The following is an 18,584-nucleotide window of genomic DNA, read 5'->3' on the forward strand; positions in this document are numbered from 1 at the left end:
TACAAATATCTGTTTCAGTGACTGAAAGTGGAAGAAAAAAGAAGCAAAGAAAATGATATGAATATTCTTGTAACCCATCAACAGGATAGGATAGGTCCCAACATTTCTTATAATTATAAAAACAGTCTGGATTGCAAACATACTGAAAGGATGGCTAATAACATATGAACATGTCAAAAGTCTTAAGAGCTATCTTTCAAAATGCAGTGACAAGACCAAGACCAGCCAAAAGCAGATGGTACCACTTTTTGTACTAGTGGGGTGGACTGATTAGTTTTAGTGCCCCAAAATAATGAATATATGCATGTTTGACCTTCATATGTTTGCCCTAGCAGTAACAAACACAATTAATTTTGGACAAATTAAAAATTGCTATATTTTCCACATATAAAACTTTTTGACCTCTGCCTCGTCAGTCATTTCCTTCCTTGCACTTCATTGTGAGACAGTAGGAAACACTAAACATAGATAGAGAGAAATGTCAACATTGCAGAGCATTACACTGACTAAAATCGCAGATTATTTCCCAGTTGTTGACTTTAGTACAGTCGGACTCTTGATTCAGTTTCCCTCTTGTTGTGACTCATTTATGCAGGTGAATGTGGTAATATAGCATAAATATAGACCACAAATCACAGGACACTGAACACAAGTCTTATGTTAATGTATTATGCATGTAATTTTAATGTGGTGGCTTACTGGTGTTTGGACTAAACACAGCACCACCATTTCTATATTTTCTGTATTTTCTCCCTGCTGCATGACAAATATGTGCCTAATACTTACAGTGTTGTATGTTTGTGATGCATTTTGGCTGTTAGATGTTTTTGTATGTGACAAGAACTGAAACAAGATGGACTCGGAGGAAGATAAACAAGCTCTAGGTGTGAAAACTCAAACTGATTTTTTGGAAATTTTCTCCTGATTGACAGGTTCATCAATCAATTAAACTCGGATATGGTGAATGACATTCCCACCTCCCGAGCGTCCGGGCTCTGTTGTCTTCCAACCAAATCAGGACTTGCTGCTGCAGGATGGGACATACTCATAGCCAACTCAAAGATCCCAAAGTTCAGGCGTCTCATTGACGTGACCACGTCCACTACAGTTTCCTCCGGTGGGCTGACTGACACCTCCAACTGGTCAATCCAATTTTGCCTACGTCGTGCTTTCTTTCTTTGGTGCAAAATAAAAAAAGTCTTTATTTAAATCAGTTTTGACATTACAGTCTAAAGTCTCAGCTCCATATCAGAGCCTGGCTGATCTTGTTTTCCCAGTTATTGGTGGATCCTGGACACCAGGTAGTAAAGAACAAGGAAGACCAGGACCATCCCCATGGAGACGTAACACAGGATACGGCGGTTGTCTCGTCCTGATCGGACCATGGTGGAGAAACGTTTCACACTGCCAGTGAGCAGGCCTGTCGCACTCATGAAGTTTGAGTCCTAAAAGAAAGAGGAGATAATTCTTTAATAATTCACAATAAATTGACCTAAGAGAAAAAATAAAACAGCCTATATTTGAGATAGTATTGATTTGTACTTATATAATGTGCACTCTGTTTACCAAATGAATCAATCCACACAGATTCTGACATTCAACACAGTGCTAATTTTTTATACTGGGACTTTATAAAAATGTTTCCTGAATGTTAGGTCCCAGTGAAACCTGTAGATTGAACAATTCACTAAACAGTTCAGAGGAGCCATCGTGAAAATACAACAGGGTGAAACTCAGTGAATATTTAAAACAATATTCTCATTATAGACAAATGGGAGAAATTAAAATGTCAGTTCTTTTTTACTAAAAGCTTAACTATATTTGTGTTTAAGGCAGGAAACGCTCACCATGCCATCCAGGTACTCATTCTGATCGTCCACTTCTCTGTCGATGTCGTAAGCCAACTGCGAGATACAGAGACAAGAAGATGATCAAGTTATTTGTAGAAGTCTGACTGTGGCAGACCAGCAAACTGTCAAAACGTTTACTTTTATGGAGGCCACTTTCACTTTCACCCGGGTGCTACTTACTCTCTTAATTCCTATGACATATGTTCTTGCTCACCTGAGGTTGAATTTAAACCATTTTGAAACCTGTAAGGACTATTACTTTTTATTTTAGATTATTTTTATCATGTCCTAAAATGTGAAATCTCATGCAAAAATGTACTAATAAGCAATCACTTGTAACAAGTGAAGTTTTAAATCATCTCAGGGTTAGACTACAGGCAGAAGAAAGAACATGAGAGCAGATTCTGAAAAGCGAATGGCACAGCAGAGGAAAATGTAGAACAGGAAAGCAAACATCTTCTTGGTTACCCTTTATCCTTTTAGGCTGTTGCTCTGTCACTGAGTACCTAACCAGCTTAGCGCAGATTGGAAGATGTCCAACTAAACAGGACGTTGTAGGGATTTAAAACACAACTCTTTGCTAAAAACAGACACGACTCATTTGTCAAAGTCTGTGAACATGCATAAAATATTTTCTGGATCCCCAAAGAGGTTTGAATCGGGGACAATTTCTACAAGATTTAAACCAATTATGAGTCATTTATTTAAGCATAACAGAAATTTTGAATCAGTCTAAAAAATAACAGTAATCTTTATAGACGTCTTGTCAGTATAGTAGGCAGACTAATTGTCTTGACTCTATGTAAACAAGTTGTTTTCATTAGTGTACAGTAAATGCCCAGAGGATTGTTCTGAACCAGGAAGAGCCTGAAGCTTGGTGTGAGAAAATCTTAATATCATGTAACTATGTAGAAGTGCCTGATGGTGTCCCATCTTACACTGGAGGCACTGGTTGTACAATTTTCAAATTTTCACAATGCTGTACATTTATTAATAAAAGACAACCATTACACCAGTGATGCATTTGGTTACACATTTGCTGTGTAATGCATTTGCTGCAACAACTTCTACTGTTATAACGGCACATCACTTTTTCTCAGCTAATATATACACTAACTTACTGTAAGTTACATATCTACTTTTTAATGCACAGGTACAATACACAATCTGCACTTTTCTAATTATTCTAAATATTCTTAACTATTTAAACATCTTTCAGTATCCTGCTCTGTTTGCACACTATCTGTATGCTAATTTTAACAACTGTACTGTACTCTGCTCTGGTAACTATTGTCCATGATGTAAATATGTAAATATTGTGTTTTCTGTTCGGCGTCCTGTTCTTTTTGTATATGTATGTTTTTTGCTGCTGATACAACCAAATTTCCCCTTGTGGGACAATTAAAGGATTATTCTATTCTATTCTACACCTGAAATTCTTACAAGCAATAAGCCATGTATCAGTACATTAAATAACAAAACTGGCTGTGTTTGGCATAATTAATAATTCTGATTCTGGGAACTGACAGCTTTACTTATAATTAAAACTAAGTACATTTGACAGCAGTAACCTAGTAACTACAGACCAGCTGATTTATTAATCAGACTGGTCGCTGAAGGGGACGGTTGTTGGTTGTTACCCACAGATTTCAGTCTGGACACTTTGTTGGCCAGGTTCTCTGCCAGCCGTTTGTTTTCAGCATCGAGCACATCATCCACAGAGCCATGGCCTGGACAAGCACAAACACCGTGGATTAGATATGACACACAAGATCTGAATGTTCCTTGAATTGTTATGTTTCTGTTGAAAACCGCAGATAGACCTCATAAGATTTTGCCAAGCACATAGTTCTGAACACATAACTTCTTAAAGAATAGGTAATGTTTCTAATTTTCGGTTTAAATCAACAGGAAACAACACGTTTTCATCAATGATTTTGATATCAGCATGATCTGAGTGTGGAGCAGAGTCTCTGCTGAAGGGATGTTCTTTATAAATCCAACCCTTTAAGCTAAGCACGGAATAACGACGTGAAGTAAACTTACAACACTGCCGAGGAGTATTACTTATCCCATATTTGGGAAACTAATAAGATACTACTACTACTACTACTACTAATAATAATAATATCACTTTTTATCACCCTTCAGAGAGGCAGATGCTTCTTTAGAGGGCGATAGCAATTGATATGAAACTTACAAGGTAGCCTTGCTTTTTGCTAATATTTAAGTATGTCAGAGCTAGTTAGCTTAGCTCTTGAGATTTGGGTGTTATACGAGCAAATGATACTTAAAAATAACATTTTAAAATGTACCACCCAGCTGTAACATCATCTCTAAGCTGACACAAATAACACACAACTGAATATTTGGAAGTGAATACGTGTCAAAACATTTACCTCTGTTCCACTCCGCCATGTTGCTTGTTGCTGAATGACGTCACAAACAGCTGTTCACGTGGCGGACACGTGACTGCCTTTCTTCTTCGTCGACTACGTTAAGGTTTTTTGTTTTTTTTTCGACAACGTTAAGGTGTCGTTAGTATTACCGCTTCAATGACGACAGAAGACTCCAAAATAGTTCTCGCCTTCTTTGTGTTTATGCATTACACTAGCTGAGTACTGATGCCTTAACAAAGACTTTAAGCATATACCACACAAAAAGGGGAATAAATGAAGAGTGGAAAAACAAACAACAACAATAACATCAACAATAATACCTTTATTTGTGTATCACTTTTTAAAGAATACAGTCCTATCATACAGACTCATTAATAGCCATCCGGTCAGACGTCCATTCTAACATACATACTTAACTTACACACAAATAGATGCAAACTAAGGTCGAATAATGGTAAATGGCCTGTATTTGTATAGCGCTTTACTTACTCCCTAAGGACCCCAAAGCGCTTTACACTACATTCAGTCATCCACCCATTCACACACTGGTGATGGCAAGCTACATTGTAGCCACAGCTGTCCTGGGGCGCACTGACAGAGGAGAGGCTGCCGGACACTGTTGCCACCGGGGCCACCGGGCCCTCTGACCACCACCAGTAGACAACGGGTGAAGTGTCTTGCCCAAGGACACAACGACCGAAACTGTCGGATGGGGAAATCATTATGAGAACACTAAAATATATATAAAAAATGTTTTCGGCAGTTGTTTAAAACAAATTACGGATTCAGCTGATCAGGTAAAATGTGACCATTATGCTGAAGGTTATTACAAAGTTTGGGCACTATTGCCTCAAAAACGTGATCGTCTCTGATTCTGATTTTAAAGTAAAAGCGTGGGACATTTAGCAGACTTTGATCAGGTGATCTGCAACGATAGGGTCTCAGTAGCTCCGATAATATAAGCAGGGCCCTCCTCATGTGGCTGTTTAAAATCTGCAGAAGTGTCTGTTTTATCCACAAGAGGTCGCTCTTTCTGTCCTGCTTAGGGTAGTTACTTTACTACTTGTGTCTCACAGTACCTGTTTTCAATTTAAAAACAAACAAACAAACAAAAAAAAAACCTGTTTTCAATTTACAAAACGTAGATGTTTGTAATATAAACATGATAAAAACTACATCTAAACAAAGAAAATTATTAATGTATTTTAACAGTTTTATGGTGCAATCCATGCAAAATACCCCAAATTACGTGATTGTAGTTTATCTAAATGTGAAAATTTATAAATATTTAATTTATTATTCACAATTATGAGCTGTATACTGTCAGTTTAACAAAATAAAAGCACTGATGGTGTCACTTTGGGAAACTGTAGAGATAGCCATTCTTCAACACAGCCACTCTCTTAGGCAAGCTTTCTTGTAATTTCTTTAAGTAGTCTTCAGGAATAGCTCTCCAGTTTGCTTGAAGGACAGGCAAAGCTTTAAAAATTGTATTGAAGTGTTAAATAGCTGTCAAGTCTTTACTGTACGGCCTGTACGCCCCGTTTCTGTTCAAACATGAATGCACACTAGTGCACAAAGCAAGGTCCACAAAGGCATGGATGACAGAATCTGATTTGGGAGCACTTGCCTGGCCTGAACAGAGTCCTGACCTCAAAGATAGAACATCTTTGGGATGTTGCTTCCAGGTCAATCATGCTAGGCTCATCAATTGTTTAGGGCAAGGTTTCCTCTTTCAGTAGCCTCTTATGACTCATGTTAAGACTACTGGATGCACTGTCATATTTATTTTCAGTAATCAATTTCGATACGAATAGAAAAAATGTGACCCTGCCCCAAAGTAAGGTTTTAAAAGGCTTTTCCCACTCAAAGTTATTGCTCTGATTCCACAGTGCCCCCTCTCCCCCCTCCCTTTTTCATACTGGTGAGTGTTTCAAGTCACCTTCCTGGTTGGATGGGCTGTGGGAATTTCTGAAATGTTATTTTTAGATCTGCTAAAATGAAATATAGGCATTCTTGAACGCCACCCAAAAAGCTCTAAACCACCCAGTGGTCTACATAAATCTTAGTTATAATTGTTTTAGCAATTAGCTTGACTAGCATAACTTTGAAAATATTATTAAAGGAGATTTAATAAAAAAAAAGTATTCAAATGACATTTTGCTTTATGTTTGTAGCAACAAAAACACAAGTGACAAAACAATATTTGGGCTTTATCTAAATTAACTTTCGTTTCAACAGTCACCAGGGCATAAAAACTTTGTGATAGAATTTCAGTCAAATTTTATTAAACAGTGTCCCCAAATTGTCATGTTGATTGTTACAATGATTTTTTGCTTCTGGTTTTGATTTTTAGTGTTGTTTTAGTACCTTTAACTTTTTGTGGTATCATTGCATTTTTGTTTTTCACATTATTGTTCCAGTCTTTTTAGGGTTTCTACTGTCTCTGTATCATGTAGGATTCTTCTTGCCTCATGTTTTGTTCCTGTCTTATAACAGTTGGTTTTTTTGGTGTTTATTCTCTGGGTTTTGCCTTCTTTCAGTCTGATTGTTGTTTATTTCAGATCTTTCAGATGTTTACATACCTCATCATGGGCATTAGAGTCACAGGCCTTTGTGATTTCTCTGACTGCCTCTTTTTCCAGGATGGATTGATTGTACAGCATACATCTTTAATGACATAGCATACATCACACATCAGAAACTGACGGTACAATTTCACATTTATTTGGGATTTTCTATAGTCCACACATGGTATACATACAGGCTCAAATGTATAAATATACTCAAATATTTCAAAAGACGGAGTTCTAGAGAATAGTTTTATGGTCAGACAAGACAATGGTGAGCTATCTGACTAAGGTACAAGAGGTCAGAGGAGTAAAGGAGTAAATTATGCTCTGACTTTTTTTTCCAAGCTTCCTGTGGTAGTGGTACATTTCACAGTGGATGAAATAATGAAGTGGGAAGACTACCTCCAAATTCTTTAGCTTCACCTCATACTTGTACATTCAGTTCTTCCCTTTTAAATCCCTCAAAGATATATGCTTCCTTCCCCCCAAAAAAACTCAAAAAAAGAAGAAAATAAAGAAGTTCAAAGAAATAATTAAAACCCCCAAATTACCAAAATTTGGGGGTTTGCTCATGATGGGTAAACTTCTGGCCTGTACCTTCTGCACAGCCCTGGTTTTGCCTTTGTCAAAGTAGTCTTTGATTTCTTTTCTGTGTGTTGTGTTCTGTTTGTTTTTCCTTTCATGGCTCGTCATGGTTGTATGCAGAGAATATAGAAACATTTTGATCAACTGTGGTTTTTGTTAAGCAGTGAATCCAGAGCTTTGGTCTTAGTAGTCCATCACTGATCTGTCGAGCCAATCCTTAAACTACTGCTGTGTAGACCTCTTTAGAGTGTGGGGTCAAAGATCATGTTAGATCAAAACAAAAATACTAGAACGTAAATACGAAAGAGTGATATTATCCTGTGTGTGTGTGTGTGTGTGTGTGCACACTCAGTTAATCCTTCTATGTCATTGTGTACTGTAATCCGTGTGTGTGCGCGTGTGTCACATGACGTCATCATGCATCATTGCTGCTCAGGGTGATGAAGTGTGTGTAACAAAGTGAAAAGACCACAGTAGAGCAAACAGTTGGACTGTTTCATGGAATTCTCCATGAGAAGTCGTGCTGATGGTTATGTACTGAACTACTTTCCTTTGGGGCTGCAGTTGGTTGTCAGGCTGTAACGTCCGACCACTTGCATTCACCTTCACAGTTTGGTCTGTTTAGATCTAATTGGTTCATCTCAGCAGGAGGAGTCTCAGTGCTATATGTGGACTCAATGCGCACCCTTTCTGGAGTATGAAGCACAGCAGCAGCAGGTTTAGATGGGGTGTGTGTGTTGACCTGGTGAGTGTACGCCTACTGTGTGCCTTTCAGTCAGAGGATGCAGCAGGTGTAGACGTAGTTCGTGTGTGGACTTGGCATGTCGCTCTCAGCAGGAGGAGCTGCAGCAGCGGTCTCTCTGGCACTCAGTGAAGCCACAGATTGTCTAATTAGATTAAGCGAGGCTTTCCTCAGATAATCATTCAGCCAGCTCCTGTTTTTTCCTCTGATAAAGAGAGCTGTTTGAAACTGCGAGCTTGCTGAAGGTCACGCTGAAAAAGGACCAGTTTGGGTAGTAAACTGGGGTCTTGGTGCTGTTCTGCAGACTGCCCGCTGAGGAGCTGTCTCCGGGTTATGGGCTGTTTCTGGAGCTGTGAGTGTGTCGCTGCTCACAGTAATCGGACCACCACTAATACCTGCTGCTGCTAACAGGAGGTGATGGGGGAAGTTTCTGTAAGTAAAGCTTTTCTTCTTCTCAGTGCTACAGTAATGGATTGTTGTTGTTTTTTTTATTATTAGAAATGGCTTCAAGTTGTGTTTTTGTCATGAAACCTGGATGTGTTTCTGTTTTTTTGTATTTGTGTGGATGACTTCCCGTGGAATTTATTCATTACTTATGCAGTTTTACTTTGTTTTGCTGTTCTGATGGTTAGTTAATTAATAATAGATAATTTGAGATTTCCTCCAATATCCAATTCTAGATCATCCTTTTCAGCTTCTAATGTGAACATTTACAGCTGCACTTAGGTTTATATTTTACAGCATGAAACCATTTGTGGTTCTTAATTGTTGGTTAGAATTCGTAGTAAAGCCATACTAAGGTACAGTGAGCAGCAAAACTTCAATGACTATTTTGACTTCTGTCCATCCTGCTCTTCTCTCAGTAGCTCTTTTCTTCCTCTGCCTCAGCGTTAAACAGATAGGCTGTTTCTCCCTCTCTCAGATTAAGCCCAGGCTGACTGATTGACACAGATTACAGCTAAAGGCACAGAGGTCACAACCTGTGAGGCACAAATATAAAGGGTTTCAGTTCACATAGGAGCAGGGACAAATCTCTACTCCACACACTGTTACATATTCAGTCTGAGCTCCTGTTAACCATTGAGGGGAGAACATTGTGCTTGATTGAAATAAAATGAGCTCTACTGGGTCCTGCTTGGCTGATTTGTGTCTCATGGAGCTGGTTTCTAATGTAAAGGACTTAAGACAATCTCGTAAGCATGCGGTTGAGTAAATACTGGATTGTAATGAGATTTTAATTGTGAAGAAGCTTATAATACTGTTTTCATACTATTGTCCATCGTGTTGTTGCCCACTAGTTTTCATGTCCTTGCCTTTTTCTTTATAAATTACAAAACATTAGAAAGAGCCTTTCCATGAATGGCTGATCAGGTACAGCAGCTTTAGTGGTTGCAGATATTTATGTTAAATGAATGAAATTCTTTTCAGGTGATCCAAAAAGTTTCAGTGAGAGCACTAACAGGGACTACAAACACAGACTATATTGCCATATTGTCTCCTTCACAGCCCCCTAATAAATCCAGGGCTGAATTTCAAATCAATTTCAACTATCATTATATTTGGCATCATAGTATACCAAAAGAACACTTTGCTTTCAGACTGCAGGCTTGTGGTTCTAAGAGTATCTAAAAGTAGCACAGAGAGAGTTTTCAGCTACCAGGACCCTCAGTTATGCTGTTGTAGGCTGCTGGAGGACTTCCCATTGTGCACTGAGCATTCCTTATGTACTTGCATGCTACTACTAGATGCCATTAACTTTTCTGCTCTTCTGTGTTTTGTATGTGTTTTTTCTCATAGTTTGTCTATGCCCTCCTTTCCCCTCACACAAATCAGTCATGATAAATGGCTTCCCCTACTTGAACCTTATCCACTGGAGCAGGGGTGCCCAATCCCAGTCCTCGAGAGCTACTATCCTGCAGCTTTTAGATGCATCCCTACTCCAACACAGCTGAATCAAATGAATGGCTTGTTATCAGGCCTTTGCCAAACACGATGGCATGCTGAAGAGGTAATCAAACCATTTGATTCAGCTGTGTTGGAGTAGGGATGCATCTAAAAGCTGCAGGACGGTAGCTCTCGAGGACCGGGATTGGGCACCCCTGCACTGGAGGCTGCTCATCTGATTGTTGGAAGTTCTACCCTGATTTTGTAGAGTTTCTATCTTTTAAAATACCTTGAGGTAGCTGAAATGAAGTGAAGTAAAACTTGTATTGCATGATGACAATGATGATATTTTGAAATGAACTGCTTGGGATTGCAAAAAGTACTTTTTTTGACATTATTTATTTATAAAAAAACAAATCTGAAGATGTAGAATCATAAGAAGTATACGAATTAAAATTCATCATATGCAATGTGTAGAATGTGCAAACCTTTACTTTCCAAGAAATCATACCAGAGATGTCACCGTCCTGTCCAATCCCATCTTTTTTGTGGTAATAAGTGTATTATTCTTTCTGCAGTACAGCGTATATCCTGATGTTATCAGGACTTATCTTTCTCTCAACAGTCACAGAGTCCCTGTCAGGCTACATCGGTACCTCAGGCCTACCACTGAGTCTATTTGAGAAGGCCTCTGCTGAGTCCCCAAGAAAGGAAAAATGACCAACAACTCTTTTAGTGGGTCCAAATATGTCCGACGTGGTGAGGCCAACCACGATGCAGAGTTCAGCTGCTCAGTCCAGGAGCTGCGCTCCCTCATGGAACTTAGAGGAGAGGAGGCAGTTGCTAGAATCCAGGAATCTTATAGTGAAGTTAATGGACTGTGCGCCCGGCTGAGGACGTCACCTGTCGATGGTAAATATGTTCAGAAATTGTATTTCCTTTGTGTCCCTACAAAACTGACTCCTAGTTGCAGCGTCACAGTATCACAGATGTGAATCTAAGATTAAACTTCAGATTAAATTAAGAGCTCAAACATTTGCACAGGCTACTCAGTTTGCTTCATTTTTAAAAAATCATTTAAGGAAAGTAACAGTGCATTAAATGTGAAGCAAGCACAGGGTGTGCAAACTTCTGCATACACCTCAAAGTTATGATTTTGAATAAATTTAGAACTCTTCACTACTGACTCACTGACCTCCCCTCCCGGCGTGGGCATCATTAAAACAGCAGAGGACATACTAGGTTCATTAGTCTTCAGGGACTGTTGACTGTGTGATGGTCAAAGTCATCTGTGACCTGCAGCTCCTGTTGCTCTGCTCTCTGTCAGTTTCTGGGCAGAGAAAAGCACATTGTGTTCAAAAATATTCAAGTAGAGGATTCGTTGCAGTGGGGATAAAAGTGTTTTTTTCTTCTATTTTTTCTGTAGCTGTAAAGATCAGAATCAGAATCACGTTTATTGGCCATGTATATGCACGGACACATACAAGGAATTTGGTCCTGGTAGATGGTGACTCTCAAGCACATGTGGATATATACAGCTACACATGCATACACAAACATACACAAGTTGTGTAAACCAACCATAAATGTATGTTGTTGGAGGTGAGGGCAACTCAGTCCAACTCGGACAAATGGGGAGAAATGTCTCTGGAAGGGCATCTGGCAATAAATCTCTGCCAAATCAAACATGTGGCTCATCAAGAAGAAGAAGAGGAAATAACAGTGTGTCTTAAACAGGGATTGGTTTACTTGCTCACAGTGAGGGTAGCTCAAATTATTTATTTGTGGATCGGATGTCAACAATCTATTTTACATGTGTGTTTTTTCTTCTTAATGTAATCGTGAAATTTCTTTCTTCTGTGAACAAGTATATTAGACTGTTCACTGGAAAAATCACACTCCTTGCCAGTCCACTTTTACCAGTTAGTTAGTGTTCAGGTGTGTTTAGTAGTTTTATCTTTCACTTTTATTTTCCTTTTCTTAAAGCACCCACAAGTCAAATCTGCTCATTTACTCAAAATATTTGCTGACTTTGTTCTGAAATGAGAAGCTTGTCTCCTCTGGAGCTTTCTCTCAAGTCAGCGTTTCTTGTTTATAATGCCTGTGCTTCTTTTGCTTTTTTGTGCCTAAGTTGGACTTTAACTTAAGGTTTCCTATTAAACTTTATCTGAATACTGACCCACACAGGGTGTCTTATAGTGACCTACAGACAACGCATTAGGTTTGTCTTTGCTGAGCTTGTCTCATACGTCTGCCCTTTGACATTTCCCCCCCATTATTAATTCATTCAGTCTGTCCGTCTTCCACGCGCTCGGTAAACACTTTTAGTGCTTCGACTCCTGCTGAGAGTAAAATGTCAGCAGCAGGTTGAATTGACTGGAAAATCCATTCCGCTGCTTTATTTCTCTTTGTATTGACAGCTGGGGACAGATGACATAAACTCTTAGTGTAATCCCACTTACCTAAACATTCGGAGAATGCACAGCACTCTGCTCACTGTGTTTCATTTTCAGACAACATGAAGAGAAATGTTGGGTTAAAAACCAGTTACAACTGACGGAGCCAGCTGCAGCCACGCAGCAGCTGCAGTGTCTCTTAGGGGATCGGAGTGTGTCCTGACATGTTGTTCTACTCCACAGAGGGGAAACCGCTCTGCTCTTTGCTCCCGCACAACACAATATTACTGAAGAGACACAAACACCAAGTGTGATAACCGATGTGTTACATTTAGAACAAGAGCCATCTGAGACTATAGCTTCTCCAAGGAAGAAAATTTCTTTCCACGACATACATTAGCTGAGGCTCTGGATCCAGAGGGAGATGCAAATCTGTATCAGTTTATGATACTTTCTTAAGACATCAAGGCAATACCATCACTGTATATTTCATCGGTTGTTTTTTTATTTTTATTTGATTTTTGAATGCATTCTCATCGAGCACATCATAGGCCACAGTGTTGCCTTATTACATCTTTGGCTACCTAGATCAAATTCATCTTGAGCGTGCATTTAAAAGATCAATCTGAAAATGTGATATCGATGACACATTTGAACAAGTAATACACTGTGAACTAACAGTTGTGTTTCACCCCTCGTAAAACAGACAGCAAACAGATCAATTAGTTCTAAATACATGTCAGGTTGAAGGTGTGATCCATGTTCAGCTGAACGAATATGGAGTCATTTTATCTTTGTGTCTCCTACTGCAGGCTTAGATGGAAAATCGGAAGATATCGACAGAAGGAAAGAGGTGTTTGGACTTAACATCATCCCTCCAAAGAAGCCAAAAACCTTTTTGCAGTTAGTGTGGGAAGCCCTGCAAGATGTCACACTCATCATCCTGGAGGTGGCAGCCATCATTTCACTAGGCCTTTCTTTCTATCATCCACCAGATGCTGAGAGACAGAGTGAGTAGTTTTCGTTACTTGAAAAGCAAACTAGTCTATGAGTATGCCTCAACATTTTTAGTAGTAGAGCTGTGACGGGTCAATATCTGATCATTAGAAAAGTTAGAGTCCATCATGTGATCAGTGTAATGAGCTTGTATGAAGGTGAACTGGTTTCCACACTAACATTTCAGCAAAGTAGTCTTCCTGGTACTGGTGTTAGGCCAGTTCCCATTTTGGCTGTAATTTGTCATGAAGTAGATTCAACAAGGTCCTGGAAACAATTCTCAAAGATTTCAGTCTATATTGACATGATGGCATCACACATTTTCCCCAGAGTTGTGAAATGCTTCTTTACTCTGCTGGAAGCAGCTATCAGATGTTGGCTACACAATGGGCATAAAGGGATGGAGATTATCAGCAGCGAGTCTCAGGAAGGCTGTGGGCTTTAAATGATACTCTGTTTGTGCCAAAGTGTACCAAGAAAATATCCCCCACACCATTACATACCTTTTCTATTATTTATGCAAAGTCTGACCCTACCGTCAGAACGTCTCACCGGGAACTGAGACTCATTAGATCAGGAAATATTTTTTACAGTCTTTATTTGACCACCTTTGATGAGCGTATGCACATATAGTCCCAGCTGTATTATCTTCTGCAGCTGTAGCACATCTGCTTCAGGGTTCAATGTGTTGTGCATTAACAGATGCTCCTCTGCATACCTTTGGTTGTACCTTGGTAGTTATTTGAGTTACTGTTTCCTTTTTATCAGCTTTAAGGAGTCTGGAAATTTTCTCCATTCTATGTGAGCCCTAGAAATGGTTGTGTGGGAAAATCACAGTAGATCCAGCTAAAGTCATTGAGCTGTTGCCAATCTGCTTGGTTAAATATTTGCGTTAATCAGCAGTTCAGTGGATATACCTAATAAAATGTCCTGTATTGTATATGAAAGCTCAGCTTGACTTTATTGTGCAGAGGGACAAACACACATATGCATTTCAAATGATATACCTGGTTCATCTGTCATTGTCACTGTAATTATAATAATAATAATAATGCTGTAATAATTAACATCAACTTCATCTAACAAGCTGCAGCTTCTCCAAACTAGCTCTGAGCTTCAGTTCTAATAAAACCCTGAAAGCTCCTGACAAGTCCATCCTACGATGCATCTCCAGACAATGTTAAGTGCTGGTCCTTCCTGGCATTTCTGTTATGGCTACTTTCACTGTGCACTCTGCGATTTCACCATGGTGCACCCAACAGTTGAGTAAACGTCAACTTGTGTTTGAAACTGGCATGTGAGGCACTGTTAACAGACAGAAGGTCATGTAAGACTGAAACTGAAAAATGTTCATAAAAGTTCTAGCTGATGTGTCTCTGTTTAGACTGTGGCAGTGCAGCTGGCGGCGTGGATGATGAGAGCGAGGCAGAGGCTGGATGGATCGAAGGCGCTGCCATCCTCTTGTCTGTGGTGTGTGTGGTGCTCGTGACGGCCTTCAATGACTGGAGCAAAGAGAAGCAGTTCCGTGGCCTCCAGAACCGCATCGAGCAGGAGCAGAAGTTCACGGTGGTTCGAGGGGGGCAGGTGATCCAGATCAAAGTGTCCGAGATTGTGGTTGGTGACATTGCACAAGTCAAATATGGTGAGGAAGCAAAATCATGTGTGTAATAATTCACTTTACTAACATTTGGTGACATTTAGTTTGGTATTACTAACAAATAAACAGCTGATACTATTAAATCTTGACTTCTGCAGTCAAATATAAAAATGATTGTATCCTTCTACACAATATCCCCATGTTGTCTTTGTGATGGTTGAAGGTTTAAACCCAACAACAGCGTTATTAGTTTTTTTAAATGGTTATTTTCAAATAATAACTAACCATTGTATGACTGCATGTGGCAAGCAGATGACATAACAGTGATGTAACATAATGACCTGAGTGTTTGTGTTCCAGGTGACCTCCTCCCTGCTGACGGTGTCCTGATTCAGGGCAACGATCTGAAGATTGATGAGAGTTCTCTAACCGGAGAGTCAGATCATGTCAAGAAGAACCTTGACAAAGACCCCATGCTGCTGTCAGGTGCATCACTCTACACTATTTCACATTAAATTACAGCCAAGACCATTGTGACCTGTGCTGTCATTGTTGGAGACGATTACGGCTGATGATTTTCCAGATGATTTTAATTCTGACTACCCTCTCTCGTTTTCTCACCTAAATTGGGAACATCAAATCTGTTCTTACAGCCTCAATCCAATACATATAACAAACTATTATTATTATTATTATTATTATTAATATTATTATTATTATTATTATTTTAGTCCTTATAGTGAATAAAAACTACAATTTGAAAGCAAACGAACTAGACCAGAATTCTCTGTGGTACATACTGGGCTTCATATGCCCACAGAGGCTGATGGATATAACATTTCAAATGCAGTCTAATTGTTGATTACTAGTCAATTGAGCTATATAATGGGGTACCAGTTGGCTAATAAAATCATCTTCTCTCTCCATCTAGACACGTAGGCCATTAAAAAATGCACTTAATTTTAAAGATGTGAAGAGCATTCCTTTTTTTACAAAATACCATGCTCAACCCTGTTAAGCGAGATACAACGTGACTTGTGGTTTTTTTTTTTTTGGTGAAATATTTCATTTTCACTTTCTCAGGTACCCATGTGATGGAAGGCTCTGGCAAGATGGTGGTCACTGCTGTGGGTGTGAACTCTCAGAGTGGAATAATCTTCACCCTGCTTGGTGCTGGTGATGAAGGTGACAACGAGGACAAGAAAGACAAGAAAAAAGAGGAACACAAAAGGAAAGACTCAAAGGGGAAGAAAAGTAAGTTCAGTAGAATTGAATCCTATTTGACATGCCAGTGTGGTTCTACTTATATCTAAAACATGTTGTCCACATGTGGAGTGTTATTGCTCAAACCCACAGCAAAAGATTCCTCTCCTGCTCAGGTACTACTCCTTTGTTTATGTGTGCAAAACTGCTAACACCAATCAACACCTAACAATGATAACAGTTGACTTTGGAGGTTTTAATAATTTATTAATCATTCTTTATGTATGAGTATGTGGGTTAGTCATGTATGTGTGTAGGCATGGCTTTAATAAGAGCAGCAGAGACGCAGAACAATGCATGGTCTTCTCACAGAAAAAGTGTTAATTTCCTGCATTCCCATTAATTTATTTGCATCAATTTGTGCTGCTTCCTCATATTTACACAAAAATTTATATATGGCCTGCAGATCGAAATTAGCTAGTAGCTAAACGTGGTACAATGCATATTTTCTCTTAGAAGATTCATTTTTTCTGTTCATACATGGTCCCTGAAAAATAAAGTGGAAATGGAAGATGAAAATGAAATTCATGCCAGTGATAAATGAATTATGTGGTTTTTGATTAATTGATTAATCGATTAAGTAATTTATTTAAGAACACCTTGGTCTTTAATAACTACGTGGGTGTATAAATTGGGGATTATGTAGACTACAGCTCACCTGCTGAAAAGAGAATACCGAGCAACAATTCCTTGGGATTAGCAACAAAACCAGCCAACGAAATTTATACACAACCTGCTCATTTTGGAGACTCAATACCTGCATTTGCCACAGCAGACTTAATGGTTTATAAACTCAAATTTAAGAATATTTTTTGTGAGGAAGGATAGAAAAGATTTATGAATGTAGTGAAGGAGGAGAAAGAGGAGTGCTGCATGACTAACGGCTATTAAATGTTTCTTCTTTACAGGCAAAAAAGAAGACAAAGGCAAGAAAGGTAGGCAAACAAATATGCCATCACTGTCTGTGTGAATGAGTTGATGTGAAGGTTGTATTAAACAGCAGAGCTTCAATTTGTTTTTAAAGCTATCTCTGGTTTGATCATCGACTTCTTGTGGTAGTGAACTCCAGAGCAGCCATACCTCCATCTGTCCATGCCGAATGTGTCAGCAATAATGTTAACAGTTAATATGTTTTGGCAGTATGGGTGCTGCTGTGCGCTTCTGTGTTCTGTGGAGAATGGAAACTGAGGAGCCACGTAGAAACCAGCTCGTTCCTCATCCTCTTTGACTGGACCCAGTTCTCTTGGTCAAATGTGTGACATCAATGACATTTATGAGGGTCAAAGACTTGAGGCCTTTCCCAGTCTGTGCTCCTGTGAATCATCATTAGTCATGGTCTGAGTACTGTCCCATATTTAAATTTCACAGGATGATGTGGATAGAAATATTTTAGGGCATGAGTCTTAAATTATATTACAAAAATACAGATATCTGATATTTTCCAATTATCCCGTATTAACTTATCAGTTAAAGAATCCACTTAGTTTTGGTTGCTTAAGGCTGTTTAGGTAAGGCTGAAAATCATGGTTACCTTTCCTACAGTTCTTTGAATGAAATCACATGCAGTCTTTGAATATTAGACTTTGGAAAATTATCATCTATTGTTGATGTGTAGTTTTATGTACATCATGTCCAATTCACAACAGTTGTCTCGAGGTACTTGGTATTGTAAGGTGAAGACTCTGGGAGAGGTAGCCATCTGCTGCAACCAGTTGGGTGTGAGGTGAAAGAGAGGAGAAAAAGCAGTCTTTAAATAGACAGGACAAAACAGTGGAGAAGAAATGTTCACTGTATCAAGTCCACCAGCATCCTGACCCTACAGCGGTATATTTCAGGGTTGGTTCATGGTGACCACATCTAGCCTTAACTAAGTTTTAAGAGAAAGGAAAATTTGAAGCCTAATTTCAAAAGTAGAAAGGTCTCCTGAACGCAAACTGGCTCCACAGAAGAGACATGATTGGGCCTGACCTCAAAAGACTTCGTGTGGGAGGGAACCAATGGGGAAAAGCTAATGTGAGAGAAATATGATCTCTTTCTCATCCCTGTGAGTACTCTCACTGCACAGGCTTTTCAGGGTTTTTTGGAACAACATACAGAATTGTCCAGCCTAAGAGTATCTGTATCTGATATAATTTCAAGATTTCTATGGACCAATACAATAACCTCAGCCCTGAATTCAGAAGTAGAATTCTGATCTTTATTTTTTGCCTCTAGTTTAATTTATTGATTTATGCCATCTTATTTCATAAATAACTATTATGGGGTATCATCTGCATAACAGCACAACACATTTAATTAG

At 39.0% G+C, this 18,584-nt stretch overlaps 2 protein-coding genes across 2 annotated transcripts in view; one reads left to right on the top strand and one right to left on the bottom strand.

Annotated features, from left to right (window-relative positions):
• Positions 1 to 60: 60 nt before the first annotated feature.
• bet1l (Bet1 golgi vesicular membrane trafficking protein-like) lies at positions 61 to 4,343 on the bottom strand. Its single transcript, XM_004556297.3, has 4 exons — positions 4,250 to 4,343; positions 3,495 to 3,580; positions 1,848 to 1,904; positions 61 to 1,445 (listed from the first exon to the last, which is right to left on the bottom strand). Exons 1-4 carry the CDS (start codon positions 4,266 to 4,268, stop codon positions 1,278 to 1,280), a joined length of 330 nt encoding a protein of 109 aa, XP_004556354.1. The 5' UTR covers positions 4,269 to 4,343; the 3' UTR covers positions 61 to 1,277.
• A 3,792-nt stretch (positions 4,344 to 8,135) lies between these two features.
• The window catches only part of LOC101484996 (plasma membrane calcium-transporting ATPase 1), a 33,169-nt gene continuing 22,720 nt past the window's right edge, over positions 8,136 to 18,584 (top strand). Inside the window, exons 1-7 of the mRNA XM_014414486.3 lie at positions 8,136 to 8,581; positions 10,659 to 10,945; positions 13,242 to 13,439; positions 14,810 to 15,067; positions 15,383 to 15,508; positions 16,106 to 16,276; positions 17,194 to 17,220. Of these exons, the coding sequence (XP_014269972.3) occupies positions 10,750 to 10,945; positions 13,242 to 13,439; positions 14,810 to 15,067; positions 15,383 to 15,508; positions 16,106 to 16,276; positions 17,194 to 17,220 (976 nt within the window). The 5' untranslated portion in view covers positions 8,136 to 8,581; positions 10,659 to 10,749. The remainder of the gene's footprint in view (positions 8,582 to 10,658; positions 10,946 to 13,241; positions 13,440 to 14,809; positions 15,068 to 15,382; positions 15,509 to 16,105; positions 16,277 to 17,193; positions 17,221 to 18,584) is intronic.

Source organism: Maylandia zebra, linkage group LG7 (assembly GCF_041146795.1).
Source record: "Maylandia zebra isolate NMK-2024a linkage group LG7, Mzebra_GT3a, whole genome shotgun sequence".
Classification (NCBI taxonomy): Eukaryota; Metazoa; Chordata; class Actinopteri; order Cichliformes; family Cichlidae; genus Maylandia; species Maylandia zebra.